This window comes from Sarcophilus harrisii, chromosome 1 (assembly GCF_902635505.1).
Source record: "Sarcophilus harrisii chromosome 1, mSarHar1.11, whole genome shotgun sequence".
NCBI classification, from domain to species: Eukaryota; Metazoa; Chordata; class Mammalia; order Dasyuromorphia; family Dasyuridae; genus Sarcophilus; species Sarcophilus harrisii.
In genome coordinates, this window is record NC_045426.1 from 163,472,991 (window position 1) to 163,497,997 (window position 25,007).

Sequence of the window (25,007 nt, forward strand, 5' to 3'; positions counted from 1 at the left end):
AACTATGTAAGCCTTAAAAGTGACCCAGAATTCAACTCTGTCTTCTGAAAAATTGGAGTGATAATATCTCTTCTTTATCAGAGTTTTAAAAAAATTTTTTTGGAAGGATCAAAAATATATAAAAAAATTAAAATCGTTTATATCTGATAGCATTTTATAGTTTACAAAGAGCTTGTAAATTCTTATTATATGAAGAACAGACCAGGAGGTCCAAGAAGACTTGGAGATATTTAACCTAGACATGATTACTGATAAAGAACTGCTGCGTGAAGAAGGGATTAAATTTATTCTTGGAGCCAGGGGTCAGAAATAGAATCAGTGAGTGGAAGTGCCAAGAAGACAGATTTGGCTTTATATAAGAAGGAACTTCCTAACAATTTAGAACTATTAAAAATAATATCTTAAGAGGATGGTAAACAACTACCCCCTCAGAGATGCTGTAGGAATTCATCTTGTAGGTTGGACTAGATGGTTCATGTGTCCTTTGATCCAGAGATACAGAGATATATTTTCAGATGTGGCTAATATATGGATTTGTTTTTCTTGACTGTACTTATTATGAGAAAGACCATTTATTTTGAGAACTGTAGTAGAGAAAAAGGGATAGTGATATCAATTCCATAATAAACAAACAAAAAGAATGTGAATGAAATATTTAAAAATATATAGGAGAGAACAGGAAAAAGTTCAGAAACAGAAAAAGACAATGATAAACAGGACAGTATAAGAGTTATTGTATTAATATATAGTAAAACTGCAAATAATATTTTTAGTTGCAATCCTCTGCTCTTTTTTTGTTGAAGAAGTTAGTGTTTATCAACTTCATAATAATAAAGAAGAAAATTTAAAATAAAAATTCTATAAGCATAATCATAGAAAGCAACATGATAATCACCATCACCAATATTATTTTCACACTCTTTTTTCTGTTTCTTTTTTGAATTTAATATTTTTCCCCAATTACATGTAAAAATAATTTTTAACATTCATTTTTTTTGAATTCCAAATTTTCTTTCTCCTTCCCCTCTCTCCTCATTAAGAAGACAAGCAATTTGATATAGGTTATATATGTATAGTCGTGAAAAACATATTTCCATATTAATCATGCTATCTTCATAGTGATCCTTTTCAAGGAAACAGAAGGGAGTGATTTTGATTTAGATGAATTGTCTATAGCTTATGCAAACTTCAAACACCCCCAAACCCAGATGCAACAAACCTGTCAATGTTCTTGAAAATATTGCATTTGTTGTCCTTGGCTGTGAGTTGGAAAGCCAGAGCAGTGTGATGACTTTCCAAGACAGCTGTGTCATTATAGAGCACAGCTAGCTCACTGCCTGCATTGCACAGGAAAGAGTTGGTCCGTCCGGGATGATCCACATCGTGGACAGTAGCTGCTATCAATGCAGCCACTTCATCCAGGTGATCCAGGCTTCCCTGGGGGTAAGAAACAGTGTATGATTCACCAAAGCACAAAGCCTATCCCCAGAGGCAGAGAGCACAGAGTTAGACATGTTGTTATTAATTTTTACCTTTTTTTCCTATGGGGAAACAGAGATCTTCATAAGATTATGAATTGGAAGAGAATGTAGAAAGTCGTCTAAATGTAATCCCTTATATTTATAAATAAGGATACAGGTCTAGTAGGGTTAAATAATTTGCCTAAGATCACATAGTTAATAAGTTTGAATCTGGATTTTCTGATCCCTTTACTCACTAAATCAAACTATCTCCCAAATCTGTGGTGTAAGTTTAGATCTAGTTAAATATGACCTAAATGCATATAATCAGTACTGTGGATTATTTAAAAGAAAAAGTTTAAATTCTGGGTTACTTGTTATGTTCTAGAGCAAAGTTTCTTAAAATGATATATCTTGTAACTGAATGTGGAGGTTGCAAAAAATTTGTCAACAGTAAAAGGTAGCAAATATTCTGTCAAGATTTAATTCTTTATATAAAAATAAGCAAGTACATCCATCTCATTGACATGCAAATTTGCTTTTGCTTTTAATAAATGGTAAAGTTATATGTATACCAAAGAATTGTTTTAAAATAAATTTCTTTATAACTTATTATCAATAAATGTTTGAATTTGTATGTTGATTTTATATACCTTTATATGTGGGATCATGTGAAAAATGTTGGGGTAAAAATGGGTCATGAGTTTTTGCTGAATGAATGCATAAGTAAATCCTGTGAGTACCTTGCATGAGCTTAACACTTGTTCCCATTACTTATCGACTAGATGTTTAGGAAATATAAAGCATAATTGGGAAAGCAGTCTCCTGTGAGATAGCCATCTATGTTGCTCACTTTCTTCCAAAAGTCACATTCGTTCTGACTTATCTTTATTACTGCTCTTCCCCCAGCAAGCAAGATTAAAAGTTCACTGTATTTAAATTTCTCTTTGGCTGAGGAATAACTGTATATGCAGACCACTTTAGCAATACGACTCAGTTAAACAATAACAATCACAAATAACAAAATAACATTACAGAAATCATGGTGTTTGCTTCAGGAGGGCGGTCTCATTATCTTGGCAGAAGCCGGAATGTGGTAATACTTTTCATGCTGGCTGTTAGGTCTGGTCTGATTTCCTTGTTTCAGAAACTAAGTTAAAAGAACCAGAGGAAGATCTCCATCAAATTGGGAGGAATCTCTACAGAGGTTTTAGACGAACGGCATTTCTAGAATGGCCACTGTTTCCTTTCACTGGTGCCATTTTGTAATCTTAGAGTCAGCCTCAATTCCTTACCATCCTTTCTGTCCAACAGCCGACAAATCTTATTGATAGACTTCTTCATCTCTTATGTCCTTCCCATTTCTCCTCTTCCTTCTTCCATTAACCAAAGAGTAGCCAAAGGGATATTCTTGAAGTACAGGTGGAATCATGTCACTTCCCCTGCTCAATGAACTTCAGTATTTGAGGCTATCCAGGGCTGGTACTCTATCCACAGTATCATCTAGTTGCCTTTCTTTCTTTCTTTCTTTCTTTCTTTCTTTTTTTCTTTCTTTCTTTCTTTCTTTCTTTCTCTCTCTCTTTCTTTTCTTCCTTCCTTCCTTCTTTTCTGTCTTCCTTTCTTCTTTCTTTCCTTCTTTTCTGTCTTCCTTCCTTCTTCCCTTTCTTTATTTCCTTCCTTTCTTTCTTCCTCCTCTTCCTTCTTTCATCCCTCCCTCCCTCCCTTCCCCTTTTCATTTTTTCTTTCTTTCTTTCTCCCTTCTTCCCTTCCTCCCTTTCTTTCATTTTTGTTTCTTCCTCCTCCTCCTCTTCCTCTGCCTGCTCCTCCTTCTCCTCTTCTTCTTTTTTTTCTGTCTCTGTCTCTCTCTGTCTCTGTTTCTGTCTCTATCTCTGTCTCTTTCCTCCCCTCCCTTATTATCTATCGCTTAAATAACTTTTTTTCCAACTTCCCTTTCTAGGCTTAACTTATTATATTCCATACTGGTTCCTTGGTTGCTCTTCACATAAAAATTCTATCATCTCCTGTCTCAGTGAGTTTGCAGGTGTGGGATATTTTCCATGCCTTAAATCACTCTCTCCCCATCTCCACATCTAAGAATCCAGTCAGTTTCCTTAAAAGCTCTGCTCAAGTGCTACCTATTAAATGAGATATTTCTTGATTTTCTCAGTTGGTAGCAATTCTTCCCCTTACCTTATCTCTCATATATCCTAATCTTTTATTTACTTTGTTTCTACAGTTAAGTCCTGATTAGGGAAAATTATGAAACTTCTGCAATGATCATATATATTGGAATTCAAAGTTATAATTATGTAAAATATGGTCATTGTAGCACAATGGAGATATAGAACACAAATGTGAATAATGCACTGTGTATGGTTTTAATATGTAGTTTTATTTACAAATACTGTCAACACTACCAGAGTACAAGCCCCTTGAAGATAGGAACTATTTCATTTTTGTATTTGTACCTCCAACATCTAGGACAGCACTGGGTACTTCACAGACACTTAATAAGTGATTGATGAATGTGTGATTTATTGATGTGGACAATAACCACAGAATTTGAGAAGAAATGGAGGGATTATTACCTGCAATAATGGAATTACACTAATAAGATCAGAGACCCATCGAAATACCAGAATAAGTGATATTTATTTCCAATCCTGGCAATGTAGAAGTGATTAGTAGTCCTGACTGAAATATCAATTTGAGAGACCAAGACTCTCTACAGAAGAATATCAGATACTTAGAATCCTAGAATCCTAGAATTTCAAAGCTGGATTGAAATGCAGAGGTCAATTCTTGTCCAACTGATAGCTCAGTAGGAAAGTCCTCTTACATTTTCTCTGACTACTTCCACTCGAAATTCATTCATCCAACTTCCACTCGAAATCATTTATTCTCCAATAGAGGATTCTGGGGGGCCAAGGATGTATCTAACCAGCCCATTTCACATCTTATTTAGCAGAGAGCTGCCAGATATCCAGGTTACGCCTATGGAAAACCAGTGGCTGAGCTGAGAACATCAAGACTAATCCTTCCAGGGCCAGGCTGAAGTCAGCCTACTAAGGATACCGCCACACCCAAATGAGGTGCTAGGGGAGCTCCCACAATGTGCTCATTCCTTCTTGGCAGTTAGGATCAATCTAGTTCTCAACAAAACTGACTTGGAAAACTCAGTAGAGAAGCCAGAGTACATTGACAAGGTCCATTGTTTTTTCTTTATTAGACACCAACAAGAAACACAATTAAGCAGAATTTTGGTAAAGTTAAACAACAAGCTGCTTGCTCCAGAAATAATAATGTCCAGCTGGTCCTCAGCATTCACTCTGACACATTTGCTCATAAGCAGTGGGTAGGAGGTAGGGCAGAAAGACAGGATTATTTCACCAGCATCTTTAGTGTGTAAAAAGCCATTCTTGGAGCTCTAGAGAGGAGGGGTCATGAGAGAGAAAATTCTTAAACCTCTAAGTGAATTCATCCCATGCATGCCCTCTTGATGTAGAAAGCCTCAAGGAAGGGGCAGAGCTGGTTCAAGGGTTTCAGACCCTGTTCCTTTTCTTTTTTAAAAGTAGGAAATGGGTTTTGATCACACTGAAAGAAAGCTGGCAATTCTTAACCTTAAAAATAGATTTTTCAGATAACCAATCACTTGTTTATATATAAATAGCTATTCTTTTTATCACTTAGACAGTAAGACAAAACTAAAAACAAACAAAACCCCCCCCAAAACCTTAAAATTGAACAGTTATTTTTATAAATGTATAAGCTGCTGTGTTCCTTTGTTTTGCATGGGGGTGGCAGAAGTCAACAAGGAAGAAATGGCTTGTAAATTCTTGTTGGTTGATAAGTTATGGTAAGGAAGGCATATGTAAATTCCTTGAAGGGCAGGCATTATTTAACTTATATCTCTAGCTCCTAACATGGTACCTGGCACATAAAAGACATTTGATAAATGCTTATTGATTGTCACAATTCAATGACTGATGAAAATGTTTGAATTTTATTCTCAAACCAGGAAGGTGGGAAGGTTAAATGGTTCTAAGCTTCCAGGTAGGACTCAGAAAGGAGCTTTCTGTCAAATGTTGAAGGAGGCCAGTGTAATTATTTCTCATGCCTTCAGAGGCATGATCATGGAGAAGACAAAGGGATAGAACAATATGGAATAAAGACCTTGGTCAGGATATAAGAAACCTGGTTGCATGACTTTGAGAAGGTCTACTCATTTTTCTGGGTCTAATTTCCTCATCTATAAAATGAGAGAGTTAAAATATATGATTTCTAATAAATCAAAAAGATTTATTAAGCACCTACTATGTGTTAGGCATTGTGTTAAGTGCTAGGGATACAAAATGAGGAAAAAGATAGTCCTTATCCTCAATGGACTTTCCAGCTCTACATCCTAATGTATTACGGTCATAGCTTGTCAGAGATTTTGAATTTCTTTGAAAGCATAGGTATAATTTACTTTATGTCACAAATGTGTTCCCTTAAAATTATTTGTAAATTATATTTTTGGAAATTGTATATGCCCTTGAATGCATAGATAAGTTAAAAGAGTGTTTCTTATTGAATTTTTCAAAAAGCAAACAACTATCTATTCCCCTCTCTTCTTTCCCACTCTCATTTATCTAGTTTGTAAATCTAGATTTTCCTAGCGTGGCTTTGCTTGGAATAAGGCATATCTAAATTATTTCTCAAAGGCTAGTAATGGCTGGTTCTATAGCTATCCTTAATAGATCAGGAACGACATTCCATTTCCATCTGGCAATGTGTGACCTGTTTAATCTTTCCCTTTCGTCTCTGTACTCTCAAAACTTTAGCTCGTGAGCTCCCATCAATATGTTTATCTCCTCTCTGCTCAGCCAGAGGAAAAAAATTAGTTCAAGTCAAAAGCATTTATTAAAATTGCATAATAAAAACAACTGGCAACAACTAAGAGCAAAATATCTCTCCCATAAACCTGAAGGACTCTTTTCTACAAAGACATACTGTGATACTGAGAAGACTGAATGTACTTGGAGTTCACAAATGGAGAGAGACACACAGAAGGAAAATATATGGCCAAGGTAAAATATACCTCCGGGCCATCAGGGAAGGAAGGAAGAAAGCAAGTATTTAATAGCTACCTACTAAGTGCCAGGCACTATGGTGAGCACTTTACAAATATCTCATCTGATTCTCACAATTATCCTGAAAAGTTCTTGTTGGAATCCTTACAAAGTGTTAAGTCACTAGAATTGGTAGAAACAATGCTTAAGTTAACACCTTTGAGAGTTCATACATTAGTTCACAAGTTTCGGAGATTTCAGGATTCAGGATTCAGGATTCACCTCCCACAATCCCACTCTCTCAGAGGAGGAGTCAACCTTTGGGTTCACACCTTTAAGAGATCATATATAAGAAGCTCTTAGAGCTTCAGTCAAGAGACTTGAAGAGATTGAGAAGTGAGAAGTCAATGGAGGAGATTGAAAGCCAGAAGTCAGTTGAGGGGATTGAGAAGCCAGGAGTCAGAGTTGAGATAGAGGCAGAAGCTGGCAGAGGCAAAGGACTAGCAACAAGAGCTGTCGGAACCAAGGAAAGCTTACTGGGATATTTTGGAAGAGACAATAAAGAATCGAACTTTTAACTCCTGGCTGCATTTGAGGTGATTATTGATCTGAACCAAAACCAAGGTTGCCTCCAGAAGCCCCCTGAGAAACCTGCTCCCAGAGAATGATCATATTTTATAAAAGAACACTACAAGTTCTTGTCATTATTGTTCCCATAACTGAGGAAGGCAGTGTTTAGGCGTCTTGTCCAGACAACATTGCTAGTAAGTGTCTCAAGCCATATTTGAACCCAAGTCTTCCTGACATTAGAGTCAGTGCTCTGTCCTGAGGGCAACCTCCCTGCCTCTCCATATGTTGTTACTGATGTCTTTGTGATGCTCTTGGCAGAAAAATGAGGCTTTTCCGGGCCAAGTCCTGGGCAGGGCATCTTGCTCCGATGTTGGCTGTGATCTCTAGCTTGAAGCTCAGCTGAAATCCTGGCCAAAGATGCTGCTATGTTTTTTTAAAAGAACCAGAAACCATTCCCAGTGACCAATAGGTACTTGGCTACAATCTCTACTGTCTGAAATCTTAGTCTAGGGGACTCATATAGTCTTTGGATAAGAATGGAATTCACATTCTAGGACCAGCAGGGGCTCCCACTGCATCCAGGGCCATCTCCAGTCCTCCTGATCTATGTCTGGCCACCGGACCTAGATGGCTCTGGAGGGGAAGGTAAGACAGGTGACCTTCATAAACCTAAACATTTAAAATTTAAACAGCCTTCCTGATCCTGTAGTCTGACTGGAGATCCCACCTTTGGGCCATCTCCAATTGTCCAGCTCTAAGTCTACCTATCAGACCCAGACAATTCCAGAAGTGGGAGACCTTGACTTTCTTAAGCTAAAGTCTTCAACAGTTCTCAGTTTGACTGGGGCTGCACCCATTCAGTGATTAACGCTAGGTTGCAATTGAGGCAAAGAATTTCACCTAGTTAAAAAAATAAATAAATAAATAAATAAATTGAAGAAGGGAAGACTTTCTGGGTTTCTGGCCAAAGCAGAAATGACTGTTTACATTCAATCTGAGTCAATCAGGACCCAAACAATACCATACAGCTCACATACCATCTTCTGTAGGAAGTCTTCCTTGATTCATTTCCCCTTATTTAATTTCTCTGTATATATTTGAATTTATTCACTTTCTATTTTTGATATACAGATACAGATATAGATGCAATTATAGATGAAGACTTATCTCCTCTTTCAAGTAGGCATTGTTTCATTTTTTGGTATTTGTATCCCCTATATATAGTAGGAGCTTAATAAAGATTGGTTGATTCACTTAGCACACCATAGTGCCTAGTTCAAAGTAGTTTTTTTTAAAAAATAAATACTTGCTAATTAAATTGAATTGAAATTATTTCTCCTGAAACCAAACACATTTTATAATTTGGCTTGGTCCCCCAACACCAATACCATATCTGATTAAATTTATGGATTAATTTATACATGTGTGAAAGAAAGAAATCTTACTTTGCATCAACAAAACCAATTGAGTTTCTGAGAAAAAAAAATCAGTTAAACCCTGTATTGAGCACTATATGGTTACAATCCACCATGGGGAACAAAGGAAGAAAGGAACAGTGATAAGAGAAAAACATATAAGAAAGACAGACCAACAGAATCTATGAGGGTAATCTGGGTTCATAGCAGTTGTTAGGGCCATAAGTGTTACAGGTTTGTAAAAATCTATGAATGGTAGAAAAATGAAGGCAGGATAGTTTTTTTGGGGGGAGATGGTGAATCTATAAGTCTGACAGACATATAAAATAACATAGTACATCATATGATAATATAACAGAACATAATATACTATATCATAATATATAACAATATATCATAATATAATGTAACAAAATAATATATACATAGATGGGCAATTTCAGTACAATTCTAACTCATATTAACTGTTGATAACTGTTATTTAACTTCTCTTTGCCTCATTTTACTAGTTGTAAAATGGGAATAATAACAGTACCTACTGCAGAGTTTTTATAAGGATCAAATCAAATATTTTTTAGTATATGTATTTTACTTTTTAACATTTTTATTTATTTCTAATTTGTGAAATAAAACAAGCATTTCTATAACATCGTATAATTTTGAAACAGAAGGTTGTACATGAAACTACAAATCTATTATGTATACCTTATTCTTCCTTTTAAATAAATAATAGTTATAATGTAAATTTTTTTCTCCCTTATCCCTTTCACCTTATGGATGGTTACCAATATATATATATATATATATATATATATATATATATACATATATATATACATATATATATATGTATATATATATATTTATAAATCATTCTATATATACTTCTATTTATCAGTTCTTTCTCTAGATTCAGATAGTGTCTTCCTTCATATGTGCTTTCCAATTAACTTGGGTATTTATAATAGTCAAGATGACTTAGTCACTCAAAGTTGTTCTTAAAACAATATTGCTATTATTGTATACAACATTCTCTTGGTTCTACTTATTTCACTCTTTATTATTCTTAAAAGAACATTTAGCATAGTGCCTGGGACACAATAGATATAAATAAATACTTATTCCCTTCCCCCTACTTATATATGCACAAGTGGTTTATTTAGTAAATTGTTGGCAAAATGAAAAGAGTTAAATTCCCACTGATAGTAAAATCGTTTCTCTCAGATATAACTAAGATAGAGTATGGGTATATGTGTATATTTTTTTGTATGTATATACTTACAAACATTTACATACACATACACATACACACACAAAATGTCCAAGTGTAACCATGGAGATCAGTCTAAGAAAATTTTACCTTAACTCTTTCTTTTCCAAGGAAAAATGCTGTAGCATGCAGGACATCTGCAGCATGGGTGGAGTTGTGGTAGGAGTTGGATGAGTGGTAATTGGCTTCAATCACCTGCAGCCAGGCCCGGAGAGTGGCTTCTGAACAGTTCAAAAACTCACAGACCCCAAAGCGGGCAAAGACTTTTAACCCCAGGTAAACCAAAGGTCTGGAGAAGTTAGATATTAAAAAAAAAAAAAAATTCTGATTCATTTCATTCCTTGCCAAGCTCTTTTGTTTGTTTGTTTTTGTTTTTTGTTTTTGTCTTTTTACTGATAAGAGAGGGACAAAGACGTTTTTCTATTTCTCCAACAGCCCCATCCACCCCAAGTCATTGCCTAATTTCATATGCCCAGGAGGTGAAAAGCATCTTTGGAAAGTAAAAGGAACTTTCTTGGCAGTCCTTCCTTAATCCAGTTCTGATTCCTGAACAGATGCATTATGGCAACCAACCCAAAACTCTATTAGGTTATCTGCCGTTCATCAGAAGCTTAAATAACTGTGACAAATGGCAAGTCTTTGGATTTCTCTCCTTGTTCCCCCCCAATCTGTACATCACAAGTGTTCCCAAACCAAAGGGAATGACCGATCTAAGATCCTGTATGATTTAGAGTTACCAGGATTCTAAAATTATTTTTCAGTGGCTTTTACAAAATGCCCATGAGCCCTCGCCCAGCACTTTTGGAGAGGAATATTCCTTTCACGGGATCCCTGGGCTACGGAATTATCTGCAGAGGTAATCTCACCCTTCCTTTGGCTTTCAGAAGGGACCACATGAAGGCCATCCTGTTTAAATCAAAACCTATTTTCTTGCTCCTTGAGCCCATAAATTCAGTTACGTCATTTGTTGCTTTAACAAATTTGGAGCTTAGCTCCGTCCTGATATTTATACCTGCCTGGTACATTCCTGATACACCAGCAATAATAAGTTATCCTAGGAGATCTTGGAATGACTTTTAGCCACATTACTTCATTCTTGAGTTCCATTCAACCTTATCCCATGCTTGCTCCCTGAGGGTTATTTCTCCACAAAGGGTCATGCTCAATGACAAAGTCTCTACGCTCATTTTATGTCTCTCCTCAATCTCTGCTGAAAAGGCAAAGAAAGGCACTGAAGCTAGACTTCACCTCTTGAATCCCCAAATTTAAAACTAGGGACCTATATCTCCAGCCCTTGCCCCAACATGTGCCCAAAGGAGCTCAGTACCTTTTATGTGTGACAGCTTCTAATTCAAAGATGTTGAAGTCCCAGCTTTCTTCATTATCCAGTAATTGTGCAATACAGGGCGGAACATCATTGATCGTGATTGGCAGTGAGAGATGACTGTGGCTATGGTGCATGTCTGCAGAAACAATTTAAGGGAATTCAGCAAACACATATTAAACATCTATTACCCATCCGGACTAACACTAAGCTGGATGCTGGGAATTTACATCTGAAAGGGGGAGAGTAATGGTAGGGAAAAAATATATCTAGAAGAGTAATGTTACATATATATATATATATATATATATATATATATATATATATATGTAAAGTGATTTTTGAAAAGAAAATTGAGCATGAGCACCAAAGGTCAATAGAAGTCTCTGTAAGAGGAGAACTTGAATTAAGTCTTAGAAGAAATTAGTGTTTCCAGTTGTTTTGTCATTTCAGTCATGTCTGACTTTTTATGACCCCATTTGGGATTTTCTTGGTATATATATTGGAATGATTTGCCATTTCTCTTTCTAGTCCGTTTACAAACAGAAATTAAGTGATTTGCCCAGGGTCATACAGCCAGGAAGTGTCTCAAACCCAAAAGAATTCAGTTTTTTTGTCTCCTGACCTGATACACAATGTTCTGCATCACCTAGCTGTTCAGACCTTCAGGTATGGGAGGTAGCACAGGAGACAGAATGACACATATGGGAAAAAGCAAGTAAGTCAATTTGGCTGGAAACATAGTGTATAATGAAGAGTAACAATGAGAACTTGGTCTAGAAAGAGAATTGAAGCCAGATCGTGAAAGGCATGAAATGCCTATCAAGGAAGTATTTTATTCCAGAGGCAACTTCCACTCAAGTTTTTTTGAGTAGGGGAATGATATGGTCATATTGATGCTTTAGGAAAATCACTTGGGCAACTGTGGAGGATGTGTTAGAAAGGGGAAAGACTAGAGCCAGAGAAATTTAATAAAACTTTTCTATAACAGTCTAGTTTAAAGATAAACAAGAATAATGACCTTGAGTAGAAATAGATGGAGAAAAATGAAAAGGGATATTCATTATGGACTTAGAACCTGATAGAAGGTCTTAGAGTATTTTTTCTCATTTTTATCATCCCTAATTTTTTTTTAAAAAGGCCTCTTCAGGATCCCTAAAGTAGGAAATTTTAATTTCAGGAACTCCTTTCCTATATTATTAAGCTGAGATATTTAAAGCATATAGGTCAGCCTAGCTGACTTATTACATCCATATAACAAAACAGAAATTTGTCCTTTCTTAGATTTGTAATTCTGACATTTTTCTGATCAATGATTTTAATTAGAAAACCCAGTTACAAACCAAGGACAGAGAGAAATGGTTCGTACACATGCTCAAGTGGGATGAATAGATTGTGGCTCACTGAAGTAAAAAGTCATTCTAATTTATTCATTTAAAAAATAGAACCCTGACTAATATAATAAACTGGAAACTGAACAAAACCTCTTCTTTCCTAATCAGATGAAAGGTGGAAATATTGGACTTTTTTACATAAACTAAATGTTATTGGGACTCATGGGAAAATACCAAAGCACCTAAAAAATATCTGCAGGACTTTAAAAATTATTGATGGCACATGTATATTTCATGACAATTAACTAGAAAGGATCGATTCATCTTTCTCTATTAGATAAATCAATACAAATACAAATACAAAACAAGACAAAATAAGCCATATATAGTGGATAAAAGTTGGAAATATCAAGTAAAATGAGGCACAAATTATATGAAAACTTACTCTTGGAAAACACGTACTCATTGCCTGACAACCTTCTCAAGCCATCCTGGAATAAATAAAGATACTGTAAGTAGCAGAAATTTACTGACCAAATATTTTTGTTACATGCCATTTTTCTTCTAGGTCTCCTCTCTTCCCTTAACACTCCAATCTAGAGCACCAGAAAAGATGCTCTTTGGTGTCTGAGAATAGCAAGGAATAAGAACTTTCAAATAAAGATGTCAGGACTGAATCAGAACAATAGTCACAGGATGTTCTATTGCCTCTGGCCTATTAATCTGAAGAAATTAATTGAAAATAAATGAAATCAAGATGACCATGCAATCAAAAAGTTCCTTAATTTTAATCATTAAAAGTATGAAAGTCCTATATACATTATCCCATCTCATTATCTCTTACTTTTGTTTATAATTATCCATAAATCATCCAAAGTTCCTTTATCTAATACTCTGAAGTCTCTTACTTTCCTGCCCCAACCCTCCTCCTCCATTTTGGCAGATTCTGGTGTACTATTTGAGCTGCCCTTCTGTTGTTTCCTCTCAGATTCTTACTACAAAGCTTTGTAAATCTTGAATCACAACCGAAGCATGATTCTTATTTTTTATTTATGTTCTTTTCTTTTTTTTGTTAGGCAATTGGGGTGAAATGACTTGCCCAGAGTCACACAGTTAGGAAGTGTACAAGACCAGATTTTCAGGTCCTCCTGACTCCAGTACCAGTGTTCTATTTCCTGTCACCTAGCTGCCACATTCATTTTCTAATAAAAAAAATTGTTATGTAATAACATAACCAGCCTACATCATTAACCAGTCATACATGTTCTTGATAAAATCACTGTCTTAGCCATGTATACGTCATCATTACCACCATGCTGCTATAGAATAACAAAAATAATGGCAGAGATCATAAGTAGAAAGGTCAATAAGCATTTCTATATAATGGGAAAGGGGAAGAAAATAAGCATTTATATGTCACATACTATGTACCAATCATTATGCAAAGCATTTTTTACAAATGTTATCTCATTTGATCCTCAAAATTACCCTGTAAGATATATGTTATTATCTTCATTTTACATTCTCAGGATCAGGGTCACACAGCTAACAAGTGTCTGAGGACTATTTGAACTAAGGTCTTGATTCTGGGACCAGCATTCTGTCCATCACAGCGCTAGCTGCCCATAATAATGGTAACAATTATCAAGATATTTACAGTGCCTCACAGTTTGCAAATGGCACCAGAAGCCAGTGGTTTGTTTTCTGACAAAGTTTGCCTTAGTGAAGTTTATTTGTTTTTTTTTTTTCTTCAAAAGTGTGATTTTTCCATATTACTCACAGACATCAGTCCTCCAACTAGATCACTGGTATGGGGATCTTCGTCTTTAGTGCCCAGCTGAGGAGAGTAGAGTTCTGTGGTCCGTAAAATTTCCAAAACTCTATCCAAGGCTTCTGCTACAGTTACTGGGCTATTCTCCTGGGCAGCATTGATTATGTTAATGACCTGGATAGGAGAGAGAGAGAGAGAGAGAGAGAGAGAGAGAGAGAGAGAGAGAGAGAGAGAATATGAGTTGATTATGTAGTGCAAAAGTAAATATTTCACTGAAATTTTTGTACATTGACTCCTGGGTCTAAAAACAAACAAAAAAAGATCACCTTTCTGCCTCAATTGATTTTTCAGTGGTTAACATCTTAAGACTTGATCATTGATATAAGCCCCATTCTAAATCTGCTCCCTTATACCCATCCTCTTCAACCTTAACCCCCCTCCTCAATGTACTACTCCAGAGCTAACCATCCAATCTTGCTTTCAGTTTAAACCTTTTCCTTTTTCCTCTCCTTCCATTTTCTGTTACTCACTGGCTCCTTCCTGATGACTATCCTGATGATTTTCAGCCATCCCTTTCAGTACCAGTTCCATTTTCACTCATACCCCTAAACTCGCTGATCATAGTAGAAAGGTCAATACTCCTTGCTCACCATGGTCACTTCCAGACTCCTTCTACCAATAGTACTTAGTATTTATTCTTCCTGTGAAGTTCATTCAGTCCATATTTATAACCCAGTCAAGATTCTGGTACCTACTTACTGACTCCCAAGATACTCTCCTTCAATGAGTCAGGGTCTGGGGCACTGAACTTTGCCTTCACTCCAACTTCTGCCTTCATACTATGGCACTTCACTATATATATATATATATATATATATATATATATATATATATATATATATATATATAATATTTCTTAACTTCCCAGCTCCTCTACTCACTTCCCATGCCAATTCTTCCCTCCACCTTAGTTATACAATATATACATAACCTTGATCTGCTGTCGTTCCATTTCCACATTCAGAAACTATGAAATTCTTTTATCTCACCACCTTACAACCTCTAACTGTTCTTCATCCTCATCATGACCTCTAATTCCTCACTTCTCAGTTATCACTCCTCCACTCATTCTATTCTCCATCTAGACTCTCTGGTGAACCAGTTTACCACTCCACTATCTTCTACCCTCAAGCCTCCTAATTCTCCAGTCACATATGTCTTGCCAACCTCAGACTTTGGATGGCTCCCACCATCTGATAGTTTCTGTCCTGTTCAGATACTGGAAAAAAAATTCACTAAACTGTGACGATTGGATCCACTCCAAATTTGTGTTACATAATTTCAACAAGGCCCTCATTTCAACAAAAACAATCATTTTAATTCTTCCTAGCTGACCACTGACCATAGTGGCCATTCCAAACATTTTCATTCTTCCTCAAACCTCCCACGGCATCCTTTTCTCCATCTTTTCAGTTAACAACTTTGCCTCATACTTTGTCGAAAAAAAGTCTGATGTTTCCCAAATCTATTTATTCTACCCTATCTTGATATTTAGCATTTCTACCTATTAAATGGATGTCTCAAATTGATGTTCCATATATATATATCTTAAACTGAACATGTCCAAAACGGAACTCATTTTCTTTCCCTCCAAACTTTTCCCTCTTGTGAACTTCTCTCATTGTCAAGGATACCACCATCCTTCCAGCCACCCAGATGTCATCTTCAGCTCTTTGCTCACTCTCACCCCATATATCCAATTTCTTGCCCAGTTCTATGATTTTTGCTTTTACATCATATATACATATATATATATATATTCTTTCCTTTGACATGGCTACCACCCTGCTGTACAGATTCTTCTCCATAGGAAGCTGGAAAACATCTTCACTTAAATCTCTTCCCATTCAAGATCATCGTTTACCCAGTGATTTTCCAAAAGCATGTGCATTTCTGACCATCTTGCCCCTCTCCTCAAGTTCCCATTGATCCCTATTACCTTTAGAATCAACTAGAAAATCCTTTATTTGTCTTTTCCTACTTTTTGAATTTTCTAATATTTTATTCCCCTTCAAGTACTCCATAATTCAGCACCACTGATGTCCTTGCTGTTCCTATACAGCCAATGTTCCATTAATATTCTGTGGACCTCTCCTCCCTCTGCTCTGGGCTTTCTGTGGATCCACTCCTTCCAAGGTTCCATGGCTTCCATACCTAGGACACCCCTTTCCCCTCGGAATGGAGGACCTCTACAATAAGATGTACCTGTGCTGCTGCCCCTGCCATCCCCTTCCAGGAGACAGAGCCAGGCCCAGTCCTGTGGTGTCCTGCCACAAAATAGGAATTTACACACTGTGAAAAATGTGTGCATATGATACTTCTACTCAAGGCTTTTTAAACCAGCTGTCCTTATGAGTGGAGTGCTTTCTTTTCTTCCCTCTGCCTCCTGGCTTCCTTCAAGACTCAGCTCCCATCCCACCTTCTGCAAGAGATCTTTGTTGCCCCCTCCCTTCCACCATTCCTTCTATTCCTCTAAAATTATCTCTCATTTATCTTGTGTATATGCATATATTGCATCTACAGAGTTGTTTGCCTGCTGTACTTAGTCAGTAGAATGTGAAATCCTTGGGGACAAAGACTGTGTTTTTGTCTTTCTGTGTACCTGGCATTAGTACCTGGCAATGGAATGGGAATTTAATAAATACCTGTTGGCTGTTTGATTGATATTTCTAAATGTTTTTAGGCTGTATATTTAAAAGGTTCAATATCAATAGGAAAAGATCAGTACTCCCTCAGGATTTTTAGGATTTTTGGGGACCAGATCTATGATTTCACTGGTCTAGGGATCTCCTCGTAAAGAAGCCCTCTAATAATGAAAATTGGCACTATCCCTACAGAGGAAAAACTAAAAATTCTTCAGAGGTAATGAAAGATTAGGTGACTTGCCCAACACACACAGTCAATATTTATCAGAACCAGGACTTTATTCCAGATCTTTCTGACTCCAAAGTTCATTCTCTATTCATATGGTCTGATGTTTCCTACCTTAGACATACATACACATAGAAAAACATGATGGACAATTGCTTGTTATTAAAGACCAGGAATAGCCATCACTCTTTACCTTTGTGATTGGAGCTTCAATGGTCATGGAGTGGATCCTTGCCATAGATGGGTAACGACGATTCTGCAGACTTGGTGCTGTGGAGACAAGGTATGTATGCCTTAGAACAAGAGCACTCCGAAGGACACAGTCTAAATTCTGGAGGTGGAGGCCAGCTGGAAGCTGTAGGTCAGAACTGTTCCTGATGAGGTCCCTGTGAGCATGGCTGCAAGCTCCACTCTGCCTTCTGGGGGACCACCACACTGCTCTTCAAAAAAGGATTGGGTTCACTTGTCCCAGGTCAGAAACCTGGCCATCATCTGCACCGGCCCAGCCAGAGAAAACTAGATTTTTGCAGAATGGATGACAGGGGTAGAATGATATCTGATATGAGAAATCCACTGAGGAGACCACTGCAGACAAGATCAGATGATAAAGTCCGCCCCACCCCCGGAAAGCCCACTATTGCCACTGCTAAAGCTTCCTTCCTTCCTTCCTTCCTGTCTTCCTTCCCTTCCTTCCTGTCTCCCTTCCCTTCCTTCCTTTCTCCCTTCCCTTTTCCTTCCTTCCTTCCTTCCTTCCTTCCTTCCTTCCTTCCTTCCTTCTTTCTTTTTTTTTCTTCCTTCCCTCTTTCCTTCCTTCCTTCCTTTCCTTCCTTCTTTCCATCCTTCCTTTCCTTCCTTCCTTCCTTCCTTCCTTCCTTCCTTCCTTCCTTCCTTCCTTCCTCCCTCCTCTCTTCCTTCCTTCCTTCCTTCCCTCCCCCTCTCCCTTCTCTCCCATCTTTCTTCCCTTCCTTCCTCCTTCCTTCCTTCCTTCTTTCTTTTTTTTTCTTCCTTCCCTCTTTCCTTCCTTCCTTCCTTCCCTATTTCTGTCATGCTGCTAGAAGATAGTTGAATTAGGCCTACATTAAAGTCTTTTGACTTCTGATTTGGGTCTTTCTATCCAACTTCAATTTACTAGTAGTAAAAACTTGCTAAATCATAGTCTTACTTATTGGAAGTTCTAATAAAATGCAGCTTGACCTAAAGAAGAAACACATTCTTTAAATGTCCATTTCTTAGCGGTTTCAAGTACTTCAAGTGCTTGCTAGTTTAGTAGAGGTGTCCAGTAAAAAGCATAAATTAGTCCTCAAACACAGGGAGATAAATGTCTTGTCAGGTGTTTGATTTCACAGTATAATACATGCACAAAATCAATAAACAGTGATATGTAACAAGGGATGGATGTTGAGAAAAGAGAAAGCAGGTGGAGACAGAAAAAGTTTTTTTTTTTAAGCTTAACTTATTAAGATCATGAAACAAAAGTATAAGGAAGAAATTATGCCGAGCGTTCCATATGCCTTTCCTTTGAATCAAAGTTTAACTAAATAAAAACAAAAACAAACCAACAATAAAAGACCCCAACCCCAATCCAAAACATGTAGGAGTCATTATGATTTAAACATCAAATTGCCTTTAATTCATAAAAGGCTGGCGACTTCATCTCCACATATGCTGAGATATCACCTAATGGATTTGTCCTAGGATTCAGCAGATTTAGCAAGTAGATGATACAGTGGATGGACTGCTGGACCTGGAGTCAGGAAGACTCAAATTTGTGAGTTCAAATCTACTTCAAGACACTTCCTAGCTGTGTGACCCTGCACAAGTCACATAACCCTGTTTGTCTCAGTTTCCTCATCTGTAAAATGACCTGGAGAAGGAAATGGCAAACCACTCCAGTATCTTTGCTAAGAAAATTCCAAATGGAGTCATGAAGAGACAGATATAACTAAAAAACAACTGAAAAACAACAAAAAGGATTCATAGATTAAGTAAAGTGCTCAGGGTTAAGTGGCAGAGGAAGAATTGTAATCTAGGTCTCTCCTGAATTCAAGTCCAGCACTCTATCCTCATCACCTATATAATTAGAAGAAAAATACTCTGAAATCTTATAATTTTTAAAAAAATTTATCAAAACATGTTTAGATATATTCTGAAAGTCAGTTTCTCATTTCCTTTGGATTATTTTAGCTCTCTCTTATATATATTGATCAGTTGTCTTTCAATGATGTCTTCCCCCTCTTATTTTCTGCAGTTAAAAAACAAATAAAAATGTGAATTAGGAGGTTTCTTACCATCACTACTTCGAGATGTTATTGACTTAACATCAATAGATTCTTTCCTTCTGTTCTTGTATCTAAATGAGTGAGACTCTATGAAAATGAAATTAGAAGAGAAGAATGATTAGTTTACAGTTTATTCACAGGTGAAATTTCACCTGTAGTCCTCTGAACACTTAAAATTTGCCTCCTTTACTATAAAATACCATATTATACTATAAAAATTTTTAAGAAAAAGCAAAATATGAGTCCTTAAAATAGTAACAAATACACAAGATATTTTCAGTATTATTCAATTTTTTCAGTATAATGATATTCTTAAAATTCTTTATACCCTATTAATGAAGCTTATTGTCAGAGAGATATTTGATATGACTGGGATAATATTTCTTTGAAAATAAAAAACCTATTGTAGAGGAACAATTGTGATTTAGAAATAATATTAAACTGCTTAGAGCCAGTGTAGCTTCTTTCTCATCTGGATGTTTGATTCTCAATGAGGGCATCCTTTCCATTGGTCTGCATTGCCACCTGACCACAACATCTCTCATGTTATTATTTTCCACGTCTTTCCATAATCTTCCATAAGGGCCATCACCCAACATATTAATAGCTTTCTTTTGTTTTAAGAAAAAGAATTAAAGAAAAGTTAAACTAAATTAAAATTGAAACATTTATTTTAAGTATTTTGAAGATGCCACTGCAGCCCATTAGGTCTTTCCACTTACTACCTACTTCCTCTTTTGATTACATGTTTTTTTAATTATGTCATCATAAGTGGTGTACTGCTGTTTATATATATATATATATCCACTATGTTTCCTTAGATTTTCCTTAGAAAAAAAGCAGTTTTAATTGCTTAGATATTGCAGTATCCCCTGCCTTACAATCAGATTGCATTACAGAAGAAAAATCATTCATAAAGTGATAGCTTTTTGTGGGAGCTAAATGCTTGAAATCATTGAAAGCAACATATTAATTTCCCAAATTCAATATATCTCACTCTTCCTTTTGTTCAATCCAAAGCTCAGCTTATTAATCTATCTGTAGCATCTATCCAAATACATACATATATATATGTCTCTATATCTATCTATTTCAATTTTTCCATAAATCTATTATCTCTTTGTTGGAGGTACTATCTTCAATAGGGCAAATGGCAACTTTGTCTTTTCATTCTGCGTATTTCTTTTAAATATTCCCTCATAAAACCTCTATAAAAGATCCATTTGATGCACTGAAAGCCTTTTTCAAGTCTTTTAACACTTTTGAGAGTACCAAAGTAACATTCAGATTTTGCACTTGTTACTTATCACTTTCATTACATGCCCATTTCATTTTCGGGCATGTAGAATCTTTTGAGTAATTATGGATATCATTAACTAGGCTTTATAGTACTCCGAGTTTTGCTATTGTCAGCATAAAGTCCTTTATCAAAAGGGAGAATTAATGGATTTCACTAATTATACAGAATACATTTGCTAAATTGTCACATAAAGATCAAGAGTCTAATCTTTGAGTATGACAATTTAGAGTAGACACTATAAAGGCTGACTGTCATTCATTTCCACTGGGCTACCTGCTATGGTTTACCAAGGTATAAAATTTATTATAGTGTTCTTACCTGTCTGAGACTTGTCGCCTGAATCTCGGTGAATCTTGTGTATCTAAATTTATTTAAAATAAAATAGATTATTCAAAAAGAAAAGAGAGATTTAATTTTTTAACTCCATTTTCCCAAAACCTTCCACATTTCTGAAAATGTGTATCTATTCAAATATGAAAAGAGGCAACAGACACACAATGCAGAATATTGCAAATTCTATGGCACTTTTATATATTCACAGAATCACAAAACCACAGCAAAGGAAGTATCCCCAAAGGTCATTTAATTTACTGCCCACTATCTCTGATAGCACATTTCAATCATGGGAAATCTAGCATGGTTTTTAAAATCTCTTGGCATAAAGTGACTCAGACTTTGTTGCTATAAATAAACTTAAGTGTTTTAAGAGGGTGATATATTATTGTATTTCTTTGGCTCCTATTTAATCAATGTATTGTTAAAAACCTGAAATATATCATTGAAATAAGCACAACTGTAGAGAATTATTTTTTTAAAAAAAGCTTCCCTGTGAAGTTCATCAGTTTCAATAATATGAGCAACAGTTAAAGAGCCTTGATAAAATACATTTTTTTACTCTCAGGACAGAGAGATTATTGGTACAGAATGTTTTATATATGGCCAATGTAGTCACTTGGTAGTTTATTGTTTTACATAACTGATTATCTTTGATACAAGAATAGTCTTCTGTGTGGTCTGTTGCTGGGGGAGCTGGTTATTAGGAAGTTATTGTGATTTTAAAAAAATCAATAGGATATTTTAAAAAAGAATATGGAATTAGCTTGTGAATTTTTTTCTTTAAAGAGTAAGAGCTAGTTGATTATCTGATTAGCAAGATGGCTCAATAAGCTGTTTTCAGCATAACGTCTGTAACCTCAAAATTGTAAGAAGTGCACTTAATTTATATTAATTACATCTGAAGCAAAAACATCTCCATACAAGATAACACCTTCACTTTCTGAAATAATTGTGAAGGATCAAATTGCCTGAAGTTCCCATGCATTCCTTTTTTTTTTTTTAATGATCATACAATATATTTATTGATTTAGAACAACAAAAAAGCCTCTCAAAAAGTGTAATGATGCACAACTAAAATATCATCCTAGAGCTCATACAGTAGCTGCTTATACAATTGGAGGCTTTATTTTGTGGGTGGGTGTGTCATGGATTCTTTTGGGCTTTTGGTGAAGCCTATAGATCCTTTCTCTGAATATTTTTAATTGAATAAAATAAAACAAATAGGATTACATTATGTTGAAATAAAGTTATTAAGGAAAATAATATTTGAGAAGTTCAGAGGCCCCAGGTGAAGAATTTCTGGGTTAGATGAGTATTTTTCATCAGCATTTGCCACAAGTCATTGATCTAGATTGAGGAAAATATTTGTGGGTTATTGAACTGTCTCTGTCTTCTGCTCCCCACTTTCTTTGTCTCTCTCTCTCCTCCAACTCTTTCTGTTTTTCCTCTCTCATTCTTTCTCTTATGTACATAGGAGAGAATGCTATAATTAAAACTGAACCAAGCACAACAATTACATTAGCCATTTAAAGACATGAGAAAGTCACATGTATTATTTCTGTTTTCTGGATAAAATAAAGGCTTTTGACTTTTTATTTTGGTAGAAGGTTAATGAACACATTTTTTAAAAGTTAATATTTTTTAGCTATCAGCCCCTAGGAGTCAATACTTAAATGTATTTATGATCTAATTTATGTAGGTACTCATTCCAAGAATGCATATTGTAAGCCATCCACATTTTTCCATCTTGTATGCCTCTTGTCCATGAGTTCCCATAAATCCACTGAAGGGCACCCACCCAATGCCCACTCACTCTCACCACTCCCATCTCGCCTCTGTGTTGCTCTATGTAGATACAAACCACCCAACTTCTACCTTTGCTGGTCCTGATCCTGGCTCCCCATGACAATGATTCAGATTCAACCCAACCTGCTTTATAAGAGGAGAAAACACTGAGAGTCACATAACAGAAAGAAGGCACAACTGAGGGCTACAACTCTAAACCTCTCTCTCCCATCAGAATCTGCACATGGACCCATTGGTGTTTTCTTGCTTCCCAAATGGAAATAGGCTGGAGAAAGAATATACAGTGTACAGTGGGAAAGGGAGGAGTCAAATAGTGAGAAGGAAAGCATAACTATCAAGGACAGAGGGAAAAGAATAAAAGCAAATGAGCCAAGAAAGAAAGGCTGGGTTTATATAGAAGCCCAACTACTAAGTCGATAAATTTACAATAAGATATTCTTTCCCTCCTTCCTCTCTCTCTCTCTCTCTCTCTCTCTCTCTCTCTCTCTCTCTCTCTCTCTCTCCTTTCCTCTCTTTCCCTCCCCCTCTCTCTTTCTCTCTCTGTCTCTCTGTCTCTCTCTCTCTGTCTCTGTCTCTCTCTGTCTCTCTATCTCTCTCTGTCTCTCTGTCTCTCTCTCCTTTCCTCTCTTTCCCTCTCCCTCTCTCTTTCTTTCTCTGTCTCTCTTTCTGTCTGTCTCTCTCCCCCTCCTCTCTCTCTCCTTCCTTCCCTTTCCCTTCTCCATCTCTCTTTCTCTCTGTCTTTCTGTCTCTATCTCTGTCTCTTTCTCTCCACATATACATATATGCATACACATATACATATGAAGAACCAAAAATTTTGAAAACAAATAGCAAAATTATAAACATTTTGTATTTCCCAGAAATAACTGAATAACGGTGAGACACTTTGAAACGGCACAAAAGGAAAATAAACTTTTAAAAGGTAGAAATTATGAAAATTATGTCAGAAATTAGAGATGTCAAAGAAGAAATAAACAGATAACTAGGAGCACATTGTAGAGAATCTTTTAAAAATAAGAGAGGGTTTGAAAAGGATATATATTTAGAACTCAAAAAATATAGAAGTAGAAAAAAATTTGGTAAAAGATATGCAAAATACAATTTAAAAACACAAATAAAGACAGATGTGGTCATACACACACCCTTCTACTGGGTAGTCTGAGGCTAGTAGCTCACTTTAGATTTTTGAACTACAAAAGAATGAAGTCCAGCACCCAAGGAATGAGGTCTATGGAGCTGCCTAACATGGGAAGAAAATCAGTCCAAGTCAGAAATAAAGCAAGTCAAAACTTCAATTCTAATTGAATACTTCCAGCCCATGTGAGATAGGGAGATCTATCATTTTTTTTTATAATTCAAAATGGCTGCACTTAAAGACAGGCTGGACAGAGATAATTTAAATATGATATATTATCATTAAAAATTACCAAATATTATACTCCAAAAAATGTAAGAAAAATGTCCAGAATCTGAAAACAGATGGGAAGGTATGATGGATGAAATCAAGTATCTCACCATCTGAGAAGAGTCACAAGCTTAGAACTCTAAGGCATTTACACTTTGGAATAGGTATAGAGGAAAATAGAATTTGAATATCCATTTACAGTCAGAATCTATGTGAAACACGAGAAAAGAGTGTAATATCATATTCTGAAAAAGCAAAGGTGATCTGAATGTAATCCAAAACAAAACAGCCCACAAAACAGAGTCTACTCACCAATGGAAAATATGGACATTTAATAAAAAGGAGAAATTTAAGTCATTCCTTTGAAAGAAAACAAATTAACCTACAAATATTCCAAATAGAAAAAAAACAGCATTTCAGGAACCTAGCTAAAGCAATCCCTATAGGATAAACTATATTTCTGAAAACATGCATCAATTATTAGAAAGAAAAGATTAATTAATAAGTTTATAATTAACACAAAAGAAAACATCTTAAATATAACAGATGAAATTAAAACAAAAGACCATAGAAATAAATGATGAGCAAAAACTACAAGCTTATTTAACACTAAAAAAAGTATTGAAAAACTTTGGGTAATTTGATTTTAAAAAGAGAGAGAGAAAAAAATCAAATGATCATATTAAAAAATGAACAAAGTGAATAAATAATGAATAGAGAATAAATAAAAAGAATTCCTATAATCACCAGTTATA

General features: G+C 35.8%; 1 protein-coding gene across 3 annotated transcripts in view; it reads right to left on the reverse strand.

Annotated features, from left to right (window-relative positions):
• The window catches only part of PDE8B (phosphodiesterase 8B), a 326,848-nt gene that overhangs the window by 17,863 nt on the left and 283,978 nt on the right, over window positions 1-25,007 (reverse strand). For all 3 annotated transcript variants that reach the window (XM_031966218.1, XM_031966204.1, XM_031966210.1), the window contains 8 exons: window positions 21,024-21,066; window positions 19,415-19,492; window positions 17,320-17,396; window positions 14,205-14,369; window positions 12,870-12,915; window positions 11,094-11,229; window positions 9,857-10,055; window positions 1,220-1,437 (listed from right to left, as the gene is read on the reverse strand). In XM_031966218.1, coding sequence (XP_031822078.1) covers window positions 1,220-1,437; window positions 9,857-10,055; window positions 11,094-11,229; window positions 12,870-12,915; window positions 14,205-14,369; window positions 17,320-17,396; window positions 19,415-19,492; window positions 21,024-21,066 — 962 coding nt within the window. The remainder of the gene's footprint in view (window positions 1-1,219; window positions 1,438-9,856; window positions 10,056-11,093; window positions 11,230-12,869; window positions 12,916-14,204; window positions 14,370-17,319; window positions 17,397-19,414; window positions 19,493-21,023; window positions 21,067-25,007) is intronic.